The sequence below is a fragment of the Camelus ferus genome, chromosome 1 (assembly GCF_009834535.1).
Source record: "Camelus ferus isolate YT-003-E chromosome 1, BCGSAC_Cfer_1.0, whole genome shotgun sequence".
NCBI classification, from domain to species: domain Eukaryota; kingdom Metazoa; phylum Chordata; class Mammalia; order Artiodactyla; family Camelidae; genus Camelus; species Camelus ferus.
In genome coordinates, this window is record NC_045696.1 from 2,818,716 (window position 1) to 2,844,964 (window position 26,249).

General features: G+C 45.7%; 2 protein-coding genes across 3 annotated transcripts; one reads left to right on the plus strand and one right to left on the minus strand.

The window, feature by feature from the left end:
- Window positions 1-12,353, minus strand: NDUFV3 (NADH:ubiquinone oxidoreductase subunit V3). 2 transcript variants are annotated; one of them, XM_032457644.1, is made up of 4 exons: window positions 12,197-12,353; window positions 10,874-10,991; window positions 4,359-5,426; window positions 1-1,997 (listed from the first exon to the last, which is right to left on the minus strand). In XM_032457644.1, exons 1-4 carry the CDS (start codon window positions 12,242-12,244, stop codon window positions 1,834-1,836), a joined length of 1,398 nt encoding a protein of 465 aa, XP_032313535.1. In that variant the 5' UTR covers window positions 12,245-12,353; the 3' UTR covers window positions 1-1,833. The 2 variants fall into 2 exon arrangements, with proteins under 2 accessions (XP_032313535.1, XP_032313595.1); XM_032457704.1 differs by lacking the exon at window positions 4,359-5,426.
- On the plus strand, window positions 12,243-25,879 carry LOC106728510. Its single transcript, XM_032462215.1, has 6 exons — window positions 12,243-12,248; window positions 12,358-12,694; window positions 18,223-18,301; window positions 19,190-19,274; window positions 24,385-24,503; window positions 25,076-25,879. Exons 1-6 carry the CDS (start codon window positions 12,243-12,245, stop codon window positions 25,119-25,121), a joined length of 672 nt encoding a protein of 223 aa, XP_032318106.1. The 3' UTR covers window positions 25,122-25,879.
- Window positions 25,880-26,249: the final 370 nt, after the last annotated feature.

Consider the following 26,249-nt stretch of genomic DNA (forward strand, 5'->3'; position numbering starts at 1 on the left):
TGGAGGGGAAATAATTACTTTATTTAACTCAAATGTACTGAGCAAGTTAAAAAATCTCACAGAAGTGAAAGCAATACGAATGTCCCCAAATCACTTGTCATTCATCAGCACAGTGTCTGGAAATTAATCTTGAGGAAACAACACGAAATGCAAAACGAATTACATTCACACAGGCGTTTCTGGCCATGCTCCTGGAATGAGAACACAGGAAACAACACAAATCCAAAACGCTGCACTCGGCGGGGCACGGTCGTGATGCCACCAGGTGCCCGGTGCTCCAGCCTTTTCAGGAGGTGGGGGAAACCAAACCCCCCAGGAGACTGAAAGATTAGCCCAACCAGACTGTTCCAAGGGAAACACTTCACACAAAGGAAAATATATTCAGACTCATCTTCGTGTAAAAAGAACTTCTCTCTGTGGTGTTAACAGGGAAATGCACTCTGTGGCTTTACAGTCCACACCCCCCTACGCACCCCACACATCACAGGGGTTCCGTGGGCACGGTATGAGAAGCAGGCAATTAAATGAAATAAGAAAAAGCCCCAGCAGGATAGGAAACTGTATGTACATTACAGGGTCATATCTGACCAAACCCATCGGGCAGACATGCCAAGTGTTAATAATGCTTGGGTTAACGTTGTGGATTTTAGGCAGTCTTACTATTTTCCATTTTCTTTCTTTTGGTAATGTGGCTTTAGTACTATTACAATAAAAAATGTGATTAGAAGAACCTTGCTGAGTTGCTAAGCCTCTTGGGTGGTGACAAAATCGGAGGCAGATCACAATACTGGTTTTCAACACTATGTTTTAATCTTGGTCTTGGATTCGTTTTAAGAACTGTAGGATTATAGAAATGTGAGTTGTAAGTCACCACACACTGTTCTGTCTGCTGTAAACTGACTAGAGGCCAAGAACCAGAACCGAAATGAAATAAAGCCCACGAGTTTGGGCACAGAGCCAAGCAGGGAGGTGTGAAAACAGGCAAACGGTGACACGCCCCTCCCCGGGCGCAGACAGTCTCCTTCAGGGGCACCTGCGTCCCGCCAGATGGACGCTGTCCCTCACCTTGGGAATGGTCTCATCTGGATGTGTGACTTTCCCAGAGCTGTTTATTTTGTCCCCATGAGGTGTGTGGTGCAGATGGCAAGTGACACACTGGGGCCTGCTCAAACCATGGTCACCTCCAGGTGAGTCCTGTTTCCACGAGTGCTGGGAAGTCCCTCGGCCATCCCAGAGACCCTCCGTGGCCGAATGAATGCAGCCCGTGGGGCCACGGGGCAGGCGCTGCCGCTGGGTCCTACACGACCCCCACCCCTCACCCCACCTCTCAGAGCTGCCTGAGCTCACGGCGCGTGCCTGATTCGAGGGAACAAAGTTCTGATAACAAAATGCTGTACTTTAACACTATAGTATCTTTGCAAAGTAGTAGTTGAAGTGGATAAAAATCCCATTTCCAATTTATCGAGAACTAGACCTACCAAATTAGAAGTCACCATTGCGTTTAACAAAACCTTGCTGGTAAACGAGATCAATGCAAAACCGACCAGGGGCTCAACATAGCGGCATCACCCTGAGGGAAGCACCTAGTTCTCTAGTTTTGTGGATTTACTCAGTGAGACCTACTATGTAGTGAGAGAAAAATTCCCTGCACACAGATGTTTCTAAACACACAGTGAGCAAACCAGCAGCGGGAGTGAGGCTGACTCACCTCTCCCTACGAAAGGTGCGGAAAGGGAACCAGTCACGCACGCCAGGCCTCAGGACTGCCGAGCAGATTTTATTTCTGCACGCAAGATTGCGGGACAACAGAAGGTTTATATTTAAACGGAGCTCTCAGTGGCGCGGTGACTCCCGTCCTGAAGAGGGCTGAGGCATCCTGAATTTCAAGAGGTCCAGGTTGAGGTCTAGGAAGGTGTACGTGCTGTAGTCATGATGCTGGAGGTTCTTGTAGGTGGAGTTGTCGAACGGCTCAGCGGAGGCGGCGGCCTGTGCGGGCCCTGCGGGGGACACACGGCCGTGAGGACAACCAACAAGCAGGGGCTCCCCAGTCAGCTCACACTCACACACCAAGCATGCGTCACGAAGCCCGCCGGCAACGAATACCCTGTCTACTCAGAAAAGCCCGGAAAGCAACAGTATCTTCAAAAGCAAAGTAAAGAAGTCAGCTGAAAATTTACACTAAAACACACAGCCTTAACAGTGTAAGGAATGGAAAAGTTTTTACAATGTGTCTTCACATCTTACTTTGTATACGTCTAGACCCTGGGCTTCTCAGAGTCTTGACAATGCCAAGAACAACTCTGGAGGGTCGCTTAAAGATGCAGAAAGGGGAAGGGTACAGCTCAAGAGGCAGAACACGTGCTTAGCATGCACAAGGTCCTGGGTTCAATCCCCAGTACCTCCTCTAAAATAAATAAACCTACTTACTATCTACCTGCCCTCTATCCCCCCAAAAATAATGCAGAAAAAAAAGTAGATCTATTAAAAATCTGTCTATAATAGAAATAAACCGTTTTACAGAAGAAAAGTTTCAAAAGCAGAAACTTAAGTGAGCCTTCTTAGTCTCTAAATACAAGAAAATTAAACTCCAACAGGTTCAATAATAATCACACAGGTAAGGGGAACGAGACATGGGACGTGCAGGTTTTAACTTTTCTGAAGAAGCCGTTGCCATACTCTAGAGTCACAGACTAAAAAATCCTCATGCAGCTTTATTTAAGTGGAAAAAAGAACTCAAATCCATACACCTGCACATCTGGTAATCTTTAAATTAAGTGTGTGGATGAAGCAGAAAGCACACTGCTCTCCTGCAATGGGACAAGCGACACGAGGTGACTGAACTGAAGCCGGCGGGGGCGACCTAGGCCTGGGGAGGTTCTCACTGCCCTGCGCCGCTGCCACCCAGACTCTCTGCTTCCCTTCACGCTGCATAAAAAATAACTACAGTTTCCCATTATTCGAATTCATACCAAACGCTTTGTTTTTCTTTTTTTTAAGCTGCGTTAAAACAAAAACGATGTCTTATTTAAAGACCTGACACCTTTCCAACCTCAACAGGCAGAGTATCTCGATGTGGTGCAGGGACATCTCAAAGCAGGTGCGTTCTTAGAGTCCACATGGGAACGCGGGCTTAGAAAACTCTCATCAAAAACCAGCCCCCCCGAAGGCGAAGTGCCGGGCAGCCAGGCCAGGAGGGCTGCGCGGTGGAGGCAGCGGGCCCCGCGGACGCTGCCCCTGCAGCTGAAGCTGGGCTCCCGGGCAGCGTCTTTAGCCTCCGGAGGGCAAAGAGAGTACCAGGAAAACAGCACAACCATGAAAAACAAAGTCCAACTGTTTCCAAAAAGATCTGCCATCTGAAAACCCCCAGTTCTGCATTATCACCCTGAAGGTTTTGGCTTCCTCTCAGATTTACAGCGGAATGACTGAAACAGCAGCTCAGGAAAGCAGTTCTCACCGCCTCGAGAAGCCTGGCGGGCGCCGGCACTCTGCGTGTTTATGAAAGAGGGAGAGAACTGAGGGGGAAGAACACACACAAGTCCTGCTGACGTAAAGCAACCAGGCGCAGTGACACGGGCGATGAAGCGCAGCCCAGGGAGGCTTCCGCGCGGGGCGCACGGGGAGCAGCTGGGGCGGCCGGAGACGCACCTCCGAGGGGCACTGGAGCGCGCAGCCCGGGGGCCGCCCAGGGCCAGTCATGTGCTACGTAACGTGAATAAGCATGCTCCCTTCGGAAATTCACGGCAGCAAAAAAGCCCTTCATAAAAATTCAATATAGAAAAAAAGCAGCCTGTCGTTACTCAGGTAAATCGGAGAAGGAAACGTGCAGTGTCAATTAGATGAAGGCAGTTCAGGGCTGCCTTTGGGTCCCTGCTTTAACTCCTGAAATGGGATTTTCCGGTTGGCACACAGATGCTAAAAAAGCAACCACCTGTCTAGCTCTCCTGAAGACCATCACACCGAGTGTGCCTGTCACTCATCATCTGTGGGAGTTGCACAGGACCCCTTCACTTAGTGGGTGCTCTGCAGCTTCATGAACAAGCATTTAGACACCCTCAAAAGCTAAAGGTGATGATGTGAAACTGCCAATTTTCAAAAATTATACTGGTTAAGGGACAGTCAAGAGTGCCAAGGGCAAACTCTTTCATTGTGAAATAAATTTTAAAGGTTTTAGGGATTTTGTACTCAAGGTGAGCACGACCTGTGATTAGGACCTGCCCCCCGCTTCTCTGGGACGGCGTTACAGGCCACGCCGCTAGCACCAAATCTGACAGGTGCAATGCTTCCTCTCATCACTCAGCTCTTCAGAGTCTAACCACCCCCAAGGACAGAGGCGTCCTTGACCACAAGCCACGGTATACCCTGTGCGTGGTCCCGGCCTTCCACCGGGGTGGCTGAGTCCTCCATGACTTCGTCCTTTTCCTCAAGCTGCAGTCCTGTTGTCTTTTCATCCAACGCGTCCTTGTGATGAACAGGAGCTGGCTTCAAATGTTTTACTGGTAACTGATCTTCCAAATCCCCCTCAGCCTTCAAGAGTCCGTCTGCTACTGGCTTTCCCACGTTTTCATTTCTGAGCGGGGCAGAAGCCACCTCCCCGTCAGGTGATGGTACTTGACTTTCCCCGCGTCGCCCTCCGGCCCCAGGAGGAGTCGCCTGCAGCTGTGTTCCTGCTCTGGTTTCTGTCGATGGGGTGGGCGCTGGGTCGCCATCCGGTCGTGTGGAAAATCCTGATTTTGTATGGTCAGATGAGACTTTTTTAACTTCAGCTGCCTTCTGGCTTCCTTTATCGATGTCATTCGCTCTAGCTGCTCTGTGCAATTGTTTTTCTTTTCCACTTTGCTTTGTAAACTCTTCACCCTCTTGTGACGTGGGTGCCGTGGTTTTTGGTTTGGTGTCTTTTCTGTCCTCTACAGGCTTCCTGGAGGCCCCTTTCTTCTTTGCCTGGCGGGGCCTCTCTGGAGAGCTGAGGTCTGCATGTGGCTGCTGTGACACCCCAATTTGGGGGGCTCCATTTACAATGGAACGGGGGGCCTCTGCTTTGGGGAACCCTCCTCTGCCTTTGCTCTTCACTGGACGGTCAGCTCCTGGGCTGTCACCCTCCTCGTCGGACTCCGAGTCAGAGGAGCTGGACGAGGACGAGGACGAGCCACCTGTCGCTCTCCTGCTCCCCAGGACTGCGTCTGAACCAGAACCCTGCTTTCTGGATGGCGGCAGAGCTTTCTGAGGAAACTCTACCAAAGTCTTTCTTGACAAACACTTCGGAAGCCCTTCCTCTGTGACCAGCAGGCTGTCACCGGGGTTGGGGTTAGCTACCGTCCTGCCTCCGTTCACAACTGACCAGGAGGAACTGGGCGGAGGTAAGTTTTTAGACAGTTCAGCTGCTGGTGGGGTGGCTAGTGGCTTCCCCCTCTCCTTTGGTTCCACTACATCTAGGAAATGGCATAAAGAGGAATATTATTTTTAATATTTAGTAAAACCATATAAATTCACCAAGGTCAGACATTTCATGACACATCACCTTGTTATGATAATATCTTCAACAAAATCATCTTGGGAACTGTTTCATGGAAACCCACTCCTACCGTGCAAGCCAAGCCACACGAGAGACAGAGCCATAAGAAATGTAGATTTTTTTTTGGTAGCTGAAAAGTTTTTAAATGGGGCTTTTTACCAACAGAAGTAACAAACTTGTCTCCATGTTTCACAATGAGTTTCTTGATAATTATTTTTTAAACTACTATTTCATCTAAATTTAAGGGAGTTAAACTATAAAGATACCTGCAGATGAAGGTTTAAAAATGTAAAAAATTTTAAATCTCTAAAAAATTTGGTGCATCTCAAATATTTTAAAAGTTACCCATATTGTATGAACTTGAACTTTCTGAACAAAACAGCAAAGCAGAAGTAGAGACAAGAGCCTGGTTTGGGTCTGGGGTGTGTGTGCGCACAAGTTTAAGAGTGGGGAGTCGGCTGGGGGGATCGCGTGGTTCAAATGAAGCTGCCCTGGGAGTGGAAAAGTCCTTCAAAATCACGTCATTTCAGGATTTCTTCTGCCCAAGAAAAGTATTACAAGATCAAAAAAGTCTAAAATACTTAAGTATCATATATATCACTGGAAACAAGTTTTAAACTGTTAAATAAAGTGCTTGGTAGCTCACAGCGAAAAAAATGTGACAATGAATATATGTTCATGTACAAGTGAAAAACTGTGCTCCGCACTGGAATTTTACACAACATTGTAAATGACAGTAACTCAATAAAAAATGTTTAAAAAAATACTTTGGGGATAAAATAACATAAAAAGAGTAAGTTGGAGTTTCCCTTGCCCTTTATGGATTCAAAATGGCTGGCCAGTGTAAGTAAATGTAATATATAAAAAGTAAGGAAAAAAAAAAAGGAAAAAAGTGCTAATAGAGAATTCTTATTTTGCAGTCAATTATGAAAAAAAATGAAATCCCACAGTATATTCAATAGAGTGAATGTCATTCAATTTTCTCAATTTTTAACCATACAGATTAGAAGAAAAATATAGGACAAGGTTTTATAAATTAAAATGACTTCTCAAATCTAAAGCAAAATCTAAAAAAAAAATATTACAGATGAGCAAATTCTAAATCCAGTGTTTATTTTCAAATCTAGGAGTTTATTTTACACTAAAAGGATCTCAACCCTACTTCTTTAAAGTGAAAAAATGTATTCCTAACTTTGCCATCTTACCAGTGTTCAAAAGTTTCTAATTGTTTTCTGAGCTCAAGGACTTTATATCTTTGTATGTCTGTCTGTCTGCCTACCTATCTATCTGGATATGGAGATACATATATATATCTATATATATCACAGGATGATGGAAAATGATAAAAGAAAACTAAGGAACAACCAAAAGTCAGAAATGAGCCAGAGAAAAGGATATGACTGAACAGCCAGAGCAGTGGGTAGGACTATTTACACCGCCCCCTCCACCTCCCCCCACCATCGCCACCCCCTCCATGCCATGTCGGACTCCGTGGCCATGTGTCACCCCAGAATCTGCCTTCTGACTGCAGGAGCAGAGCTCAGACAGAGCTCCAGGATCATGTTAAACATTAAAACAAGGCACCACTTGACCTCTCCCTTTCCTGTGTCTTTCGAAACCACACCTGATACAGCTCAGAAATTCCTACAGGCAGCGTAGAAGATAAGCTGGCCTCCAAACCCTGCTCACCTGTCTCATTAATCCACTTTTATGTTGGGCATGAATTTTCCAAGTGTGAAAAACTAACTTAAAATAAGACTTACTTTACAGAGGCTGTGTTGAATAGGAAAAACTGTAATGCCTCAATCTTTCAAAATTTATTGTGGAGACTTTTTAAACTGTAAATATGTTATCAAAACAACATTACAGGTGGATTTATCACCTACCGAAAATGGAGAGAAAACTTCAAATGGTATAATTTAGAAATTTCGTCTGAAAAGGAAACTTCTGTTGACCATATGAAGTAAGAATGCTTTGAAGTATCTTTTATTCAGGTGAAGTTTTTGGGAGAAGTCCACAGAAAGGCTAACAAACTCGAGTCACGCATTTTGCTTTTGGGAGCCAACTTCAGACCTGCCGCAGCACAGACCTAGAGTCCTCTCTGGGACTCAGAGGAAGCTTGCCATGATAATCTGTGGCTGCTACCCCTGTACCCAAGTGCCGGGTGGACACCACGCATGCATCAACAGGTCGGATGGTGTCACCTGGAGGACAGACTACCATGCAGAGAACACGGCCCTTACTCTGAGTGTCAGTATGACTGTAACCCGCTTGTTGTCATGAAATCTCTGACATCTGTCTAGAGGCAGGATGCCTTCTACTCTGACAGTGTTTTAGTTTGAGTGTGACTTTCCTTGAAGATCGAGATAAACAAATTTAAAATGACCCTAAAGACAGCAGAGATAATTCAATAAAAACAAAAACAAAAAACTGGGGAAAAAAAAAGGACAAATACATGGAAACATAAAGCTACCTAAATAACACTAGCAAAGGAGACCCACCTCCCAGCACCAGGTGGGGACTTCCAGGGACTATTTCTAGCCCTCAGAGCCCGTAACAGCCCATGTAAATAAAGGTCTATGAACACCAGTGACGCGCAGAGAGGAGTTCTCCTGTCACTTCTCTACCTGCTCTCAAAACAGAAATTAAATTCCCTGAATTTCTTTTCTGCTTGTTGAAAAGCAAGGGACGGCATGACCTTCAACTCCTTTGCTGTCTCCTCCCAAAACAAAAACGACTGGTGTTTGAAATAGATCAGCAACCGCAAAATACTTCCACGTCGCCAATGAGTCACAGAATTAATTTCAAAAACAAAGCACATTCAGGTCAGAATCAAAGGTACATTTCAACAAGCTGTGAAAGAATACAGTTATCCAAATTTTATACAGTAATTAAAACTTTTTTTTACATGTGTTTGACTATAAAAAGTTGTGTTTTGTTTTTGCTTTTGTTTAATGAACACATGAGGATTGAGATTTTTTTCAGAGGGAAGACAGCACACTGATTATAAACTGCACTTGTGGGGCCTTCCTGCCTGGGCCCGAATCCAGGCTCCACTACTGACATCTGTGTGACCTTGGGCAGTGCAGGAGTGTCCTGCCCCTGACTGTCTCCTCTGTGACACGGGGATACTGAGAGCGCCTGCTCACAGGGCTGTGGAGACCAGATGGGGTCATCAGCATGGAGAGCTTAAACAGTGCCCAGCACTGCTGGTTACAAATAAATACATCAAACTCCTATTTCCAAGGAGTCCTCACTTTCCAGACTGAAATAAGGACGTGAAATAGATAATTAACTTCGGCTTCTTGGCAGATTCTTTAAAAAGCGACACAGGAGTTACTCAGTCAATGACTTATTACTGACTGCCACAAAAGTCAGCCTAGTGACTGAATCCACCTGAACACCAAAGCTGGCTAGCCAGGCAGTTCTATGGGAAGGGGCGCCCACAAGGGGCCCCCAGGTTCTGATGGCTGTGCCCACAGTGCTGGCTGCTCTCCTCAGGAAGGAAGGCGGAGCCCTGGATGGAACGAGGGGGAATGTGCTCCGTAAGCCCAGGTGCAGGCCCTCTGGCCACATGTGACTCCAAGAGTGTGTGCTTAGGGCCCTGTCTGCAGGCAGGAATCTTCCCTAGAGCCTCCAAGGCCACCTGCAGCTGATGGGGTTCATCTGGCCATGTGCCACTGGTGGGTGAAAAGCATGTCTGTACCCTACACTCACAAATCTCTGACACTTCTGGGGAAACACTGAGGCCACGTGTGTACCTTACACTCACGGATCTCTGACACTTCCGGGGAACACCGAGGCCACGCGTGTCCCTTACACTCACGGGGAAACACCGAGGTCGCCCATGCTGACTTAGATGCATTCTTTCTTCTTCTTCACGCAGGGATTATAATTACTTTTTAAATTATAAGATACAAATGTAATGTGCATTAAAGACAGTGTAGCTCTGAAAACCGTCTTCCCACCTGACAGCACCCTGATTTACACGGCAGACACACACGGCACACGGCAACATCATTAAGACCGGCACGCTGCTCCCACCAGGCCCGAACAAACTCGGAGGCCTGCAAGGCCTGCCACATCCAGAGGCAAAAGCCACAGGAGCCCAAGGCCAACTCCTAGCTCAGCGTCCTCTTCTCATACCCACGCCCCAAATCCTCACGGGGTGAAGTCCTCCATTTCTACTACACACAGAAGCACATTTCTAAAAAGGGGGATCTTTCGAGAAAAGAAGAGTCTTTAAGCCTAAGATACCTATTTGAAAACATACAGGTTAAGATGAAAGAAGAACAGCAAGTTTACAACGAGGCAGGTACCGGACAGAACACAACAACGTTCCTGCTGGATTTGGGCTGCTGGGGCTCGGGCAGCAGACATTGCGGCGGGGGTCGGGGGGATCCTCAGCCCAGATCGATGGCATGTGAAAGGCAGCTGGGGGCCGGTATTTTATAACCTAACCAAGTTTGTGTGTGCAGACAAAGGAGGGACAAAAGTATCTACACACTCTCAAACATTCAAACTAAGGAAATTATATTTTGATGAAAATAAGACAAACTCAAATTATCATTCTAAGCCCCAAAGGGTCAGCAAGGGGAAGTTACCTACCACGTATGTACTTTAAGAGTTAACGAAGGTTTCACCAATTAAGACTAAATGCAATAGACCTGGATTATAATCAATTGTTAATAATGAGCAGAGAGTAGAAAATATTATCCCAGAAGTATCTAAAATACACACTGCATTTCCTATTTTCCTTCCAAGAGGGTATGCTACCTGGATTCAGGGCAGGGAGCGGGGGGATTAAGTCTAAATTTTTGATAAAAAAAAGTCAAAACGACTGTAGAAAGAGCTGGAAACAGACTGGGCATCATGTTTCATCCAAGTGATTCACAAGGGAAAATGGTGCCTACCCGTAACTCCCTCTCCACGGCCTTAAAGGGCCACCTGCAATCCTGCACTGCGGCTGAGCAAAGCCTGCGAAGCCACAGATGTGCCTCAGAGACACTGAAGAAAGTCACCATCAGGCAAGACAAGCAAGGTGGGTTCACAGCTGCCCCCAGGAGCATGGGACCCGTATCACAGCCATCAAGCCCCACTGAGCCTGTGGACTCTGTCTCCCGCCGCTGCAGGTTTAGAAAATTCAGACAGAAATAGTTCAGGGCTAAATGATGAGCCAAAGACTGTTATGTTGCTGCTCTGTTAGGTCTAAAACTGGTTACAGATCTTCAGTCTGATTACAACCTGGAAACCGCAGGGAATGAAGAGTCCAATTATGCAGTCAGTAAAACCCTTTTCACACTTGGGAAGCTGATTTATTTCCTCTGCACTCTCTCTCATTTATGACTACAATTCAAACCTTACTTTTTGATGGACTTTGCTTCTTGGGATTTGGTGGCAGTCCCTTTTCATTCTTTCCTGATTCTGCAGAGAGAGAAACTGTAGCAGCAAGTCCTCGAAACACTCGGGCTTCTAGCACGGTCTGACAAAAGATGGAACAGGTACGGATGTTTAAGAGTCACATGCTTTGTAGCAGCCATTACAACGTGAATACCAAGTGTTATCGCAACGTATCTTTTGCAAATGCTTTGCATTCGTATGACAAATTTCTGATGGTTATTACAAGTTACATACTATACATGTACTATGGAAAATTTTTGAAAATACAAAAAAAGCTGCAAGAAAAAAACACCTGACTTCAAGGACAGTCACTACGAACATTTAGGCATTGCCCCAATCAGACTTTCTTCTGAGGACCCTTTTTGTAGTCTCCAGTTACCTACCGACCTACAAAATACTGATTCCTTTTGTAAAATGTTTTCCTGTACTTTGGATATAAAGTGGAAGACGCATTACCTAGCCATTAAAAATGATGTAGACGAACAGTTGCTTCAAAACTGTCTACAATATACCGGACGGGTAAAACACTGTATAAAGCGCTAATTCACTCAGGATGTATTTACTAAGGCCTACTACATGCCCCACACTGTTCCAGATGCTGGACTGCGAACAAAAGTGCCCACAGCACTCATATGAAGGTGAAACATTTGTTTTTTTTTATAGCTATAACGTAAGCATGTGTGTACACGTACATAGGAAAGCTAAAGAAACTCATTCGGGACTAGATATGAAGCAGTTAATAGTGGACTCTGACAATAAATCCCCCACCATCTGTACTTCATTTTGCAACGAATAGAGTAGTTGCTGCTCTTGTAATAAAGGCCACTTTTAATTTTAAATATAGTAAAGAGAACTTAGATTTTTCTATATGGAGAAAGAAAGCCCTTCTGGCTTCTTGGCTGCTGCCAGGTGAGTTACTGGGTCACCAGGGACCCGAGAATTCCCTCATTTCCTCTTGGGTTAAATAAGAAGTAAAAAAAAAACTCTGTTCTTTCGGTTCTAACAGGGCTTGGCAAGGGACAGCTGCGGCCCCCGCACCTGTCCGCGGCCTGGACCGCACAGCGGAGGCTCCCTGGTGATGCGGGCCCAGCGGGGCCAGGGGGCGCCGAGGTCGGGGTCGCTGTCGCCGGGACCCTCGCCGCCTCCGGCCCCGGCCCGGCCCCGCGCCCTCCCCTCGGGCCGGAAGCGGGGTCAGCGGCGCCCCGGACGGCCGGAGGGGACAGTCAGGGCCGCGGCCCTCGCCCCGGCACTCCGCAGACTCCCGGCCCCCGGCCCGGCCCCCGTTACCTTCAGCGCCCCCGCTCGTCCTTGCCGCAGCAGAAGGGAGGCCGCCATGGCTGCAACTCAGCGCTGGCCGGGAGGGCGGAGGTCGCACCGCACAGACGCGGCCGCGGCGCGCGCACTACCTCCGGAAGGCCCGCCCCCTGGGGCGGGGGCACCAATCACAGGCAGAGACGGGCGAGGGGCGGGGTAGCGGCCGCTGCGCACGCACCACTGCGGAGTTCCTGCGCACGCACCACTGCGGAGTTCCTGCGCACGCACCACTGCGGAGTTCCTGCGCGCGCACACCGGCGGCCTCGCGTTTCCCGGCGCTGCGCCTCGAGGCCACGCCCCCGGGCGGAGCGACCAATCACAGGTTCCCGCGGAGCCGGGCGCCTCAGCGGCCTGGGCGCCGGGACGCTCAGGTGGTTATTGCGGGTGTCTTGTCTGTCCTCCGGCCGAGTGGTCACCTGTGGTCATCCTGCAGGGCCACCTCTGGTGGGACCGTGGACGCGCTCTTGGCCTGTGAGTGCACTAGTCCCCGTGCTGGGCAGATCAGAAATGCGAGCTTCTTATTCTACCTGCATGTTTATAGGTTGCAGTGCACAGATGCGCCGCAAGTTAGGCGTAGTCAGGGAGTGGGGGTAGTCAGTCACTGGCCTCCTCCTCCCCGTACCACGCATGTCTTCACGCCCACTCCCGCCATACCGGTGCTGGGAGGGAGTCCATACAAGAGGAGCGCGCCCACATCTCACCTCCGCCGGGGAGGGGCCCTCCACCTGGGCTGAGACGAGATTCATTCAGGTGGCAGGAAAATGGGGCAAAACAGGTGCTGCATGAACCGTGCTCCGTAGGGTTAACAAAAAAGCTTCACCGTGGGATTAACAGAAACTGGTGACTAACAGAAATTCTAGAGCTTGTCTTACAGAACAGCAGCTAAGGGACAGCTTGCTCAAAACTCCTCTACTTTTAACCCGCCTTCACTGAGCAAGCTCACCTTAATTGTTTTTGACTCCTTAACCACCCCTGTAGGTAACACCTCTGAGGTATGGATCACCGTAGGAACAGGGGCTTAATTTGTTTTCCAGGGACTTGGGGTGGGCTTCTGTCCAGTTCAAGCTGGCTAAGACTAGATGGGATCACCAACCCCAAAACTGGGCCTGTGGAAGCCGCAGGTGTGTGATGATTGACCTTTTGAGGTCAAAGGGCAGAAAACTTCACCCGCAGTCATGCTAAGAGCCTCCATTTTTTTTTAACATGCTTCCCATGAAGTAACACGTAACTCAGATATGCCTGTGCCTCACCTTTTCCAGACCTGCAGCCTCCTGTCCCCACACCTGACACCGCCTGCTTCTTCATCTCGTAAATGCCTCAAGCCCCTCGCCTTCCAGAGGTGGATTTGAGATTTGTTCACCCACCTTCTCACTTCACTGCCTTGTGAATAAATTTTTCTCTGCCTGCCGCAAACCTTGGCGTCTCAACATTTGGCTTCTGTGCGTCGGGCAAAAGAAGCTGGTTCAGTAACCCCCAGACTCTTGTCAAAGGGGACTCTGGAGTCAAGTGGCTGCAATGGGACCTGTCACCATCCACCCTGGGAGGCAAAGACAACAGCTCAGCCTTAGGGTAATAATGAGAAAGGAGTCCTTGTCCCTATAGGAGGCAGGAAGAAAACATGCTATGGAAGAATCATGCTTTGCTCAAACCAGATTAACTCTTGTCTCTGGGGAAAAGTGTTCACTTGTCTTTGTGAACTGTGCTGACCTTACAGGTGATGAAGAAAACTGAAGGGGATAAGCCACAGCTGCCACTTGGGGGCCCTGATAGAGAATTGGAACGTCCACATCACTGTCCGTCAAGGAATCCAGAGCCCCCGTTCCCTCCCACCAGCCTCGGGGCACAGTCAACTAACGTAGATGTCCAGCTGGGGTCTTAAGACTCAAGAACCAAGTGAAAACACCTCCCCTAGTCAAGGAGGTGGGGGTACCAGCCAGAGTGGCCTGAGGAGGGGCACCTGCTTGAGGGCAGCCCTGCAGAGGGAGTGACCCGGTTGGGGAGTGGGGTGGGCATCTTAATGGTTTTCAAAGAAGCAAGAGGATTATGGATGTGAAGGTAACTATGGCAACAGTGTGTTAAGACCGGCGCCTACGCCTGGGGGTGGGGGAGCTGGACCTGCTCTGTGGGGAGGTAGATGCCGGCCTACGCTGCATTTGGCCAAAAATGAACAGAAACAATAGGGCCAAGTGCAAGAGGCAAATAGAAAACAGAAAAACCAAGAGAGGCCGGAGGAAGGGCCGGTGGTTTCAAGAATATTTGTGGAGAGGGGATTGTAGTGTCAGCTGGAAAACTGCAGACTAGATTTTGCTGAGAGCAGGGGTTGTTCCTCCAGTTGTCACTTCTTTGCCTGAGTCTTTCTGCTGGCACCTGTCACCTGCCTGGAGCTCTAGCGAGTACTGACCCAACATTTTTAGGCAAAACCTCAAAATCCTATGTTTGTCTATAATCCTCAATTAATTATGTAATATTCTATCTAAACTACTAGAACTCACCCCCGCCCCACTCAAGGGTGAATTAACCTTCTTTTTAAGATAACTAGATAATTGGAGCATCACTTGGACCCAGTGATGGGTCCTGAACTTAAAGGTGTTTGGGCTAAAGAGGAAAATTAAAATACTCAGCGATCGCACCTTCCTCACGCATGAGCGAGGTCTGCGTTCTGATCTAACACATGCATTCTTTGTAAGCCCCAAAGGAGATATATTATGGCATTTTCCTGTGTTAATTAATATAATTTAATTGTGTCTTAAAATTACAGAACTTTTACAAAACTTTCAATAACATTGTAGTTTTAAAACTAGTTTAGGATGACCATATTACTAAGTTACTAAGATAATTTTCTTTTTAATGAAAGAGAGTTAAAAAAAAAAAGATTGCTCAGCAACAGGAAAAGTAAATTTAAAGGCTTTTAGTAAAGAAAAAAATAAGGAAATAAGGAAAGTTATAGTTACTTTGGATGTTCCCAAAACTGTGCTGTAAAACATGCGTAACGCTGTCTGTCTCTGGTAGTAGTCAGTCACTAGATATTACGAAAACCCTCGGGTTACAAAACGTGTAGCGATGCCAGGTACAACGTTACAAGCATAATTTCAAATGGTGGGTTCTGTTCTCATGCCCCTTCTGTTCCCGGTGGTCTCTGCTGGCTCCTGGCTCCTGTATTGGAAGCTCGTGTTTCTGGGCTCTTCTTTGTGGGAGTTCCCAAGTCCTGGGTTAAACATGCATTTCTCCTGAGTGGATTTGGGTTTTCTGTCTGCCAGACTCTTGTGAGTGCTGCTTATCTTGGTCTAGTGTGATCATTTTTTTCATAGTTTGGAATGTCCTGGACCACAGGAAGTGTGTGTCCCCAGAGGCCAAGAAACAGAGAAGCAAGAAACCACAAGAAGCCAGCCCTGCCCTGGGAGCGTTTGCTGATCTCAGTAAGCCAGGGCCTTGGTCTAACTGACGTCAGGAGAGGAGATGAGACTTTGGCCCCGGAGCACTTGGGAGTGGGCTGGACAGCACCAGAGGAAGTCCTTGCAGATCTGCCCGTCAGTGATGGGGAGAACCTGGGCAAAGCCACCTGCTGGCAAAGAAACCTAGCAAAGCAAGGCCACAGGAAATGTGTCTGTGTCGGGTGGGGAAAGCTGTCTCAAGGCCTCTTCTTTCTCAAGTTTGGGGTTAAAACATACGCATATGTCCCAGGGTCCAGGAAATTCCAGGTTATTTAACTATATTAAAATTTCTTGGAGGAGAAGGGTGGAGCTCAGTGGTAGAGTGCATGCTTAGCATGCACAAGGTCCTGGGTTCACTCCCCAGTACCTTTATTAAGTTAATAAATAAATAAATACATAAACCGAATCACTTCCCTCTCCAAAAAGAAATAAATATATAAATCAAAATTACTCTTTAGCAAAAGGTACTACAAAAAGTGAAACGACCAGAAACAAATACAGCATTGTAGATCAACTCTACTGCAGTTTTTTTTTTAAATGGTGGGAAAAAAAGTGAAATGAGAAGTCACAAGCTGGAAAATCATTTAACTCATGAGGATTAGTATCCAAATACATAAAGTGTTTCCTGCTTATTAGCAAGAAGGACAAGCCACTCAAAAGAATAGGATAGTGGCTACCTCTGGAGGGCGCTGGGGGGCTGGGGTGAGGTCTGCACGAGGTCTGGGGCTTCAGTTCTGTCAGTTAACATTAGTTCTTCAGATGTGTTGTGGGTATGTGAGCATTTGCTCTCAAACGTGTGTTTTTGATTTGTAAGAAATATTTCATGATATACTTTGATGAGCTAAAAAACCCACAAATACTTTGTTGCATTTGGTGCTCCAAAGTTATATGATGGTTTTAGCTGCCCACTTTTTAATGGAAAAGATGTAGATTCCAATAGTGCTACTAGAAATTCTGTCTTTGTGTCCCCTGAAATGGTGAGTAGGTTTGTCCAGCAAGCTCTTGTGTGTACGAATCTTGTGGCGATAACGCTGCTCTCAGTCACTCCGGATGGGCCAGCCAGGGCAAAACCTGCCCGCAGCTTTGAAGCTGTGCCTTCGTGTTTCTCCCAGCTCACCAAGTGGACTGTTACTGGAGACCTTCCAACCCTCTAATGAGCAAATGTCACTACCCACTACTCGAGTAGCTAAGTGCTGCCACTGAGTAAGAACTCAGTTGTTAGGACACCACTGTCCCCAAAATGAACATGTATGTTGCATTAGTCTGCTAGGGCTACTATGACCAAGTGCCACAAACTGGGTGGCTTTAAACAACAGAAGTTTGGGGGGAGGGTATAGCTCAGAGGTAGACCACATGCTTAGCTTGCCCAGGATCCTGGGTTCAATCTCCAGTACCTCCTCTAAAAATAAGTAAGTAAACCTAATTACACCCCCCCCCCCCAAATGTATTGTCTCACAGTTCTGGAGGTTGGAGTCCCACAACAAGGTGTCAGAAGGGCCCCTCAGCCTCTGTGACTCTGGGTAGAATCTTTCTTTGCCTCTTCCTAGCTTGTGGCCAGCAGTCCTCGATATTCCTAGGTTTCCCTGCGTCTGTCAGACCCTGCCTCCGTCTTCGCAAGGTGTTCTCCTTGTGTGTCTTCACGGAGTCTTCCTCCTGCGCATGTCTGTGTGTCTATATTTCTACTTTTTATAAGAACACCTGTCATGTTGGATTAGAGCCTGCCCTAAAAACCTCATTGTAACTTGATTACCTCTGTAGAGACCCTCTCTCCAAATCAGGTCGTGTTCTGAGCTCCTGGGGGTTAGGACTTCAACATATCTTCTTTGGGGGAAACACAATTCAACCCATGACCTGTGTCAAAACCAAATGCGGGGAGGGTGTAGCTCACGTGGTAGAGAGCATGCTTAGCATGCACAGGGTCCTGGGTTCAATCCCCAGTACCTCCTCCAAAAATAGATAAAGAAGTAAACCTAATTACCTCCCTCCCCAAAATTAAAAAAAAAACACCTAATGGGAGATTAGGAGTGACACTATTTTTTTTATGGAGAAATTGTCAAAGCTTTATAGAGACGTAACTGACAAAACATGGTGCAGGTTTAAGGTGTGTCATGTGATGATTTGCTATATGAACAGTTGGCCCTTTGAACAACAGTGTTTGAACTGCAGGGGTTCACTGATAGTGAACTTTTTTCAATATATCGAGTACCTGTATTTTCGCTTTACAGATCTTCAACTAAGTGTGGGGAGAAGTTTGTTTGATTAGAGATCCTAGTATGTGGACTCAGAAGACCTAGGGTTTGAGCCCTATTCTGTCCACACCGTGTCGGCTTCCTACCCTGGGTAGAGTCCTTTATCAGTTCCTTTGTTTTTCAGGTAGAGATAGCTGGACATGCGTTTTCAACAGCACGGGGTCAGCGCCCCTAACCCCTGAGCTGTTCAAGGGTCAGGTGTATATATTGCAAAATCATTACCACCATAAGGTTAGTGAACACTTCCTTTACTCACATAGGTATACGTCTTAAAAAATTGTGGTAAGAACTTTTGAGATTTACTCTGTTATCTTTCCAGTATACAACCCAGTATTGTTAACGGTGGTCACCATGCTGGACATCACACGCCCAGGACTTGCCCATCTTAGAACTGGAAGGTTTGTAGCCTTTGACTACTTTCACCATTTCCCCCCGACTCCCACCCTCCAGCCTCGCTCCCACCAGCTGCCAGTCTGCTCTGTTTCTATGAGTAGGGGTTTTTGGATTCCACATATGAATGAGGTTATACAGTGTTCATCTTTTTCTGTCTGCCTTACTTCGCCTCTAAGTTCATCCATGTTGTAAAATGGCAGAATTTACCTTTTTTTATGGCTGAATAATATACACATTACATTTTATTTCTTTTCTTTCATCGATAAAATGTTAATTTTTTTGAAATACAGTTGACATATAACATTATATTAGTGTGTACAACATGATTCAATATTTGTCTATAGTGTGCGGTGATGACCACAGTAAGTCTGGTTAACACCCATTACCACACATAGATGCAAATTTTTTTTTTCTTGTGATGAGAACTTTCAAGATTTACTCTCTTGGCAACTTTCAAACCTACAGTGCTGTATTATTAACAATACAGTGTTATTAACTATAGTCACAGGCTGTCCGTCATGTCTCCAGGACCTGTTTATCTTATAACTGGGAGTTTGTCCCTCTTGAACCTCTTCACCCATTCAACTCCCATCCCCACCTCCAGCAGCCATCATCTGTTCTCTGTATCTGTGAGTTTGGGTTTGGTTTTTTTTTAGATTCCACATATAAATTAGATAATACAGTATTTGTCTTTCTCTGACATTTCACTTTGCGTAATGTCCTCACGGTCCACCCATGGTACTGCATATAACACATTTTCTCTATCCATCCATCTGTTGATGGACACTAAGGTTATTTCCATGTCTTGGACACTGTAAATAATGCTGCAGTGAACATAGGGTGCAGATATCTCTTCAACAGAGTGATTTCTTGCCCTTTGGATTTATTTGCAGAAGCGGGATTGCTGGGTCATATGACAGTTCTGTCTTTTATTTTTTGAGGAATGGCCACATTGTTTCCCACGGTGGCTGCATCAGTGTAAGTTCCTACTAACAGTGCACAAGGGGCCCCTTTCTCCACATGCCCACCAGCATTTGTTGTCTCTTGTCTTCGCAATGTTAGCCATTCTAACTGACGCGAGGTGATATCTTACTGTGGTTCTGATTTGCATTTCCATGAAGATTATTGATGTTGAGCACCTTTGCATGTACCTGTTGGCCTTCTGAATATCTTCCTTGGAAAAATGTCTTTTCGGGTCTTTTGACCATTTTTAACTGGATTATTTTTCTGCTGCTGAGTGGTATGAGTTCTTTATACATTTTGGATATTAACCCATTATCAGATGTATGATTTGCAAGTATTTTGTCCCATTCAGTAGGTTGCCTTTTCATTTTGTTGTTTCTTTTGCTGTGGAGAAGCTTTTTAGTTTGATGTGTCTGATTTGTTTACTTTTTATTTTGTTGCCTGTGTTTTTGGTGTCATATCCATATAATCGTTGCCTGGACCAATATCAAGGAGCTTTCTCCCTGTTTTCTTCTAGGAGTTTTACGATTTCAGGCCCTATGTTTAAGTCTGCAATCCGTTTTGGGTTAGTTTTTGTGGGTGGTGTAAGATAGGGGTCCAGTTTCATTCTCTTGCGTGTGAGTGTCCAGTTATCCCAGGACCGTTTATTGAAAGGCCACCTTTTCTCCATGAGCATTCGGGCTCCCCTGTTACACGTGGGTTGACCGTACATGCGTGGGTGTACGTCTGGCTCTGGGTTCTCTCTGCTGGTCTGTGTGTCTGTTTTAGTGCCAGCACGTACCTGCTTTGCTTGCTAGAGCGTTGTCGCAGCTCTGCCCCCTCTCTTGGTGTTGGTCTGTCTAGCTCTTCTCCTTCATCATGACTCAGGCTTGGTAGGTTGTACGTTACAGGGGTCTGTCCAGTTCTTCTAGGTTATCCATTTCTTGCCTATTACTTTGGGCCTTGTGATCTTTCATGCGTCCGTGGTATTGGTTGTGATGTCTCCTCTTTCACTTCGGACTTTATGTATGTGAGCCCTCTCCTCGCTCTCGCTCTCTTTTTTTCTTAGTCTAGCTTAAGGTTTGTCAATTTCATCTTTTGAAAAACCAGCTCTTTGTTTTTATTGATCTTTTCTGTTGTTTTTCTGGTTTCTATTTTATTTATTTCTGCGCTGATCTTTGTTATTTTCTTCCTCAGGCTAACTTAGAGCTTTGCTCTTTTTCTAGTTCCTTGAGATACAAAGTTAGGTCGTTTATCTGGGGTCTTTCTTTTCCCTAAACGTAGGTGTTGACTGCTGTACACCCCCTCTCGCGCTCTTTCGCTGCATACCTTCAGTTTTGCTGTATTGCGTCTCCATTTTCATTTATTTCGAGATTTTTTTGATTTCCCTTTTGATTTCTCATTTGGCCCATTGACTGTTCAGGTGTGTGCTGTTCAATTTCCACGTATTTGTGGAACTTCCAGCTCTTTTCCTGTTGTTGATTTCTAGTCTCATACAATGTGGTTGGAAACGATACTTAGTATGATTTCAGTCTTCTTCAATTTGTAAGGCTTGTTTCATGACCTATCACATGATCTATCCTGGAGGCCGTTCCTTGTGCACTTGAGAAGAACGTGTGTTCTGCTGCTGTTGGATGGAATGTTCTGTGTGTGTGTGTATTAGGCCAAGTGGGGCCTAAAGTACAGTCCAGCGTTTCCTCATTTGTTTCCTGTCTGATGACCTGCCGCTGTGGGAAGCAGGGCACTGAAGTCCCTCCGTGGTTACTGTACTGTTGTCCATCTCTCCCTTCAGATCCGTTAGTATTTGCTTACTATATTTAGATGCTCCAGTGTTGGGTGGGTATATATCTGTATCTATGACATATAGACGTATGTTACAGCTTCTGGATGAACTGACCCCTTAGTCATTATAGAATGATCTTCTTTGTATCTTATTACAGTTCTTGGCTTAAAGTCTCTCTTCTCTGTATAAGGATTACTATCCTGCTCTCTTTTTGTTTCCATTTGCATGGAAATTCTCTTTCTATCCCTTCATTTTAAGTTTGTGTGTGTCCTTTAAGCTGAAGTGAGCCCCAGCTATAGTTGGGTCTTATTTTTTTAGCCATCCATGCACTCCATGCCTTTCATTAGAGAATGTAATCTATTTACATTTAGAGTAATTATTGATAGGTAAGGACTTATTAATGCAGTCTTATTAATCATTTTCTGGCTGTTTTGATGTTTCCGTGTTTCTTTCCTCCTCTCTTGCTCTATTCCTTTGTGAACTGATGCTTTCCTGCAGTGATATGCTTTGATTCTCTTCTCTTTTTCTTTTGTGAATCTACTGTAGGTTTTTGCTTCGTGGTTACCATGAGACTTACATAAAACTTTGTGTAGATATAGCAATTTTACAGTGATTAAAACTTAACTCAATTGCATACAAAAGCTGTACCCTTTTACTCCCTCCCCTTTATGGTTTTGATGTCACAATTTACCTTCCTAAATTGTGTGCTCATTAACAAATTATTGCAGCTGTAGTTGTCTTTAGTACTCTTCTTTTTAACCTTTGTACTCAAGTTAAGTGGTTACCATAGCCCTGTGTTACAGTGTTAGGAGTATTATGAATCTGACTATCTACTTACTTTTGCCATTGTGTTGTGTATTTTCATATGTCTTCATGTAACTAGTTAGCATCCTTTCATTTCAGCTTGAAGAACTTCTTTTAGCTTTTCTTGCAGGCAGGTCTAGTGGCGATGAAGTCCCTCAACAGTTTTGTTTGGGAATGTCTTTATTTTGCTTTCATTTCTGAAGGACAGCTTTGTCAGATAGAGTGTTCTTGGTTGGCAGTTTTCCCTTCCCGCACTTTGAATGTTCGCCCCCCTCTTCCCTGGTCTGTAAGACCAGCCCACCGAGCAGTCTGCTGACTGCCTTCTGGGGACAGGTTGTAATTACAAGCGTCTCTTCTCTTGCCGCTTTTTAAGATTTTCTCTTTGTCTTTGATTTTTCACAGTTTTATTATAATGTATCCTGGAGAAGATCTCTTTAAGTTGAGTATGTTTGGTGGCCTGTGAGCTTCAGGAACTGGGATGCCCAAATCTTTCTCAGCCATTACTTTTTCAAATAGGTTTTCTACCACCCCACCCCCCTCTCCCTCTGCATCTCCGGTACTTTGCCAGTTGTCTGTTTTGTTGGTTTCCCATAGATCATGTAGGCTTTCTTCACTGACATTTTAAATTCCTTTTCTTTGTTCTTCACTGGCTGGAATATTTCAAAGATCCTGTCTTCTGACTCACAGATTCTTTCGCCTGGTTGGTCCATTTTGTGGTTGATGGATTTTCACTGCGTTCATTGTATTCTTCAGCTCTGGAATTTTTGTTTGGCTCTCACTTACGATTTCTGTCTCTGTGAAACTTCTCATTTTGTTCATGTACTGTTTTCCTGATTTCACTGAATTGCATTTCTTTGTTTTCTTATAGCTCATTGACTTTCCTTAAAAAGTTATTTTGAATTCTTGATCAAGTAAATCATAGATGTCTTTGGAATGGAAGATTAGTGTGCTCCTCTGGTGGTGTCCTGTTTCCTTGATTTTTCACATTCCTTGAGGTTTCGTGTTGCGATCTTTGCATCTGAGGTAGCAACCACCTCTTCTGGTCTTTACTAACTGCCTTTGGGAGAGAGATACTGTCCATCCACCCTGTGAGTGAGTCTGAGACTTTGTCAGCCCTTCTGTGGATATGCCTCTTCCACATTCTTGTTCTCTCTTGTGGCAGAATTCTTAAGCATGTGTGCCTTCTCCCCATCCTGCAGTGCACCTGGGGGAGTGCTCACAGCCTCCTGGTTGTTCACCAGAGGTGGTACAAAAGCTCAGGCTTGTGGTCTTTCCTTGGCCTGCAGATCAGGCCCATTCTCTATGTGTGTTCACTATTCATTTACAAAAACGCTCTCACTGCCTTTGGGAGTGCAGACAGGGAGCTGGCCCCACGGTGGGAGTGTGTGGGGGTGAGGCACACTGAGCACTGGGGCCAGCTGAGAGATCCACAGGCAAGGTGTGTCTAGATGGAGTCCGCAGCGCAGCCAGCAGCGTCAGCATCCCTTTAATGCCCTCTGAGTGTCCTGTCTTCTGCTCTCCCAGCCTCTTCCTGTCCCTCAGCTATGCAGCTCATGAATCAGTACTCTGAATGAGGCAAGAGAGAAAGACATCTCTTTGGCGGCACCTCGCACATCCCGGGGAGCCGGGCTCTCGCTCACATGCTCTCACTCCCCCTGTGGGAGGAGTCACGGGCTGAGAGTCTCTCTCTTGGCCCTAAGCTGTGTTGCCTTGGAGTGATGCGGGCACTGTCAAACTGTTTCTCTTACCCTCTCCATTGCATCCAAACTTGCATCTTTTTTTCTTTTTTTGCTCTAATTATGTGCTAGAACTCATCCTCTGGAAATCCAGACTCCCAAACAAGCTCCTGCTCATGGGTGACTGTCTAAGACAGCTCCCAGACCATGGTCAAGAGGCCATGGGCCACTGCAGGCTCCACAGCTGAGGCTGGCATCTGGGTGTCTGTTACCCAAGACTCGGGTGGACAGGACTCACCTGGGTTCCCTGGTATATGGTGCTGGATTCCACGTCCTACAATGGCACTTCTGTCTGTGAATGGACGCTAAATTTTTGTTATTGAGTCAGGGGACACAGTGAAGGATGTCTCATTCGGCCACCATGCTGATTTCCCCACAAAGCTTTCTGGGAGTTGTATTGAACAAAGCACCACCTGCTGGCCTAAGGGGACAGGACAGTTTGAAGAGAAAAAAGGCCTCTGGGCCCCCACTTGCTAAGGGCAGGCAGAGGTCAAGAGTTACTCAAAGGGCACATTTTCCAAAGTGACCAAGAAGATGCTGGAAAAGGGGGTGCTATCCCAGAGGGCAGAGGTGAGGGTCACATTGGGTTACAGTTTGGGGAAACTCTCCCAGCAAGCAGACGCACCTCATCAGGGGACACTGTCTACCCCTGTGTGCCCTGTAGACATTTCCCAGTGGATTTCAGAATTTCTGGGATGCAGCGATCGCTCTGTGCAACCCATTCCTCCGCTTTGCAAACGGAAGCGTGTATCATGGTTATCCTGCCGCCCCTCACCATTGCTCGTTGGCATGTGGGGCAGACATCTCAGGTTTTAGTTTGCAGGTCTCTGACCGAGAGAGGCCACACCTGAGGAGCAGCATTAACCTGGTACAGACCGCGAGGCCCTGGGCTTTGAGCCTGCTGCTGGGATTGGATGAGACTTTGGGGGACCTTGGGAGGAGGTGAGTGTTTTTCAGTTGGAGAGACTGAGGCCAGAGAATGGACTGTGGTAGATTTGACTCAGAATTGGCCTCAGTTCTCCACCCTTCCCTTTCTCTAGGCCTTTTTCCCCCCAGTTTAATTTACCAAACTTTTATTTTCAAATACCTAGTAGTGTTGCTATAGTACAGTGAATCCTATCACTTCTTGTCTTTTTTCTTTAAACATTTGTTTATTTATTATTTTTAATTGAAGTATAGTCAGTTACAATGTGTCAATTTTTGGTGTACAGTGTAATGTTTCAGTCATGCATATATGTACATGTATTTATTTTCATAGTCTTTTTCATTATAGATTACTACAAGATATTGAATACAGTTCCCTGTGCTCTACAGAAGAAATTTGTTTTTTCAAACCTATCTTATATATAGTAGCTAGTATTTGCAAATTTCAAACTCCCAATTTATCCCTTCCCCCCGCTCTGCCCCGGTCTCCAGGCCCTTTCTGATGTGACTTTGCAGCCCCCACATCAGGAGGGGGTTTCCTTCCCCACCCCTTGGATCTCGTTGACCTTGTGACTTGCTCTGGCCAACAGAACGTCAGCAGTAACAGTGCGCCAGCTCCATCCCTGGGCCTCATGAGGTTTTTGTGGACTTTTTCCCCTTCGCGCCTGCCGTCGTGCCTGCTGTGTGGATAAGCCCTAGTACCATTCTGGGGGATGAGAGACCAGACAGAGCAGAGATGATCCATCCAGCCATCCTAGACCAGCTAGTTCTTCTAACCAAGCGGCAGGCCACAGACCCATGAGCCAAGGCCAGCAACGCCAGAACCACCCAACTAAGACCAGCTCGAATGGTCAACCCGCAGAATCATGAGCTAACTAAATGCTTATTGTTTTAGGCCCCCAAATTCTGTGTTTGTTATGCATTAATACAGCAATAGATAATAAATACAGTTACCAAATAACACTGCTAACTCCTTTGAGGAAATTACCGAGACAGATGGTAGAAAACCAAATGACTCTCCATTTTTATCTAAGCTGTAAATGTAAATATGTCCTCATTGTTTTATAAATTTCAGAGAAGTGAAAACGTGGTTATAATTTAAGTAGCCACATTAAGAAATTTAAGGAAAAAAACAGCCAAATTATTCAGAACTAAAATTTGAGCAGTGAGTTTTGGGTAATAAGCTAAAAAAAATTAGATAGTAAAATATCAAGGCATCATATTAATGTTGATAATTATAGTTTACTTATATATAACAGTGCTAATGATAAAAGCCACTTAAATAGTATCTTTGTAGACACACATTAACCTCAGATAGCATACAACAAAATAAATTTAAGTAGCACCTCCAAGAGACACAAAAGGGAAGACTGTGAAAATAAAAATAAGCTGGAAAACATTTCAATTTAGACTTCATTAGGATTAAAAAGATAAGGTATAGGTTATCATGAAATTTGATAAAAAAAGATCTGGAGGAAAATAAAACTTGCTGGCACAAGTACTGTAAGAATTCAAAGTGTGATTTATCATCTCAAAAAGACCAAAATGATTAAGTTTCACCGACATCTGACAGAAGCACAGATTTTTAAGTTTTCATTTGTATGTGCTCTGTCTTGTGATGTAATGCATGATTCCTCGTAAATCTTTATTATTTGGTCTCCAGCTACACAAAAATTGTAGTTCTTTCTCAAGGTTGTAACCTGTCACGTGAAGGCAGTGAAGCTTCACGGCCAGTTTAAATAGGCATATTACAGTTAGTTGTAT

Coding starts and splice junctions, on each gene's coding strand:
- LOC106728510 (XM_032462215.1), top strand. Junction 12,695..18,222: donor CGTGGACGCGCTCTTGGCCT/GTGAGTGCACTA, acceptor TTATCTTTCCAG/TATACAACCCAGTATTGTTA. Junction 24,504..25,075: donor TTGGGGGACCTTGGGAGGAG/GTGAGTGTTTTT, acceptor TCTGGCCAACAG/AACGTCAGCAGTAACAGTGC.
- NDUFV3 (XM_032457644.1), bottom strand. CDS start 12,244: ATGGCGGCCTCCCTTCTGCTGCGGCAAGGACGAGCGGGGGCGCTGAAG. Junction 5,427..10,873: donor GAAGCAAAGTCCATCAAAAA/GTAAGGTTTGAA, acceptor GCCATTTCCTAG/ATGTAGTGGAACCAAAGGAG. Junction 1,998..4,358: donor AGGCCGGGACCACGCACAGG/GTATACCGTGGC, acceptor TGTCCCCCGCAG/GGCCCGCACAGGCCGCCGCC.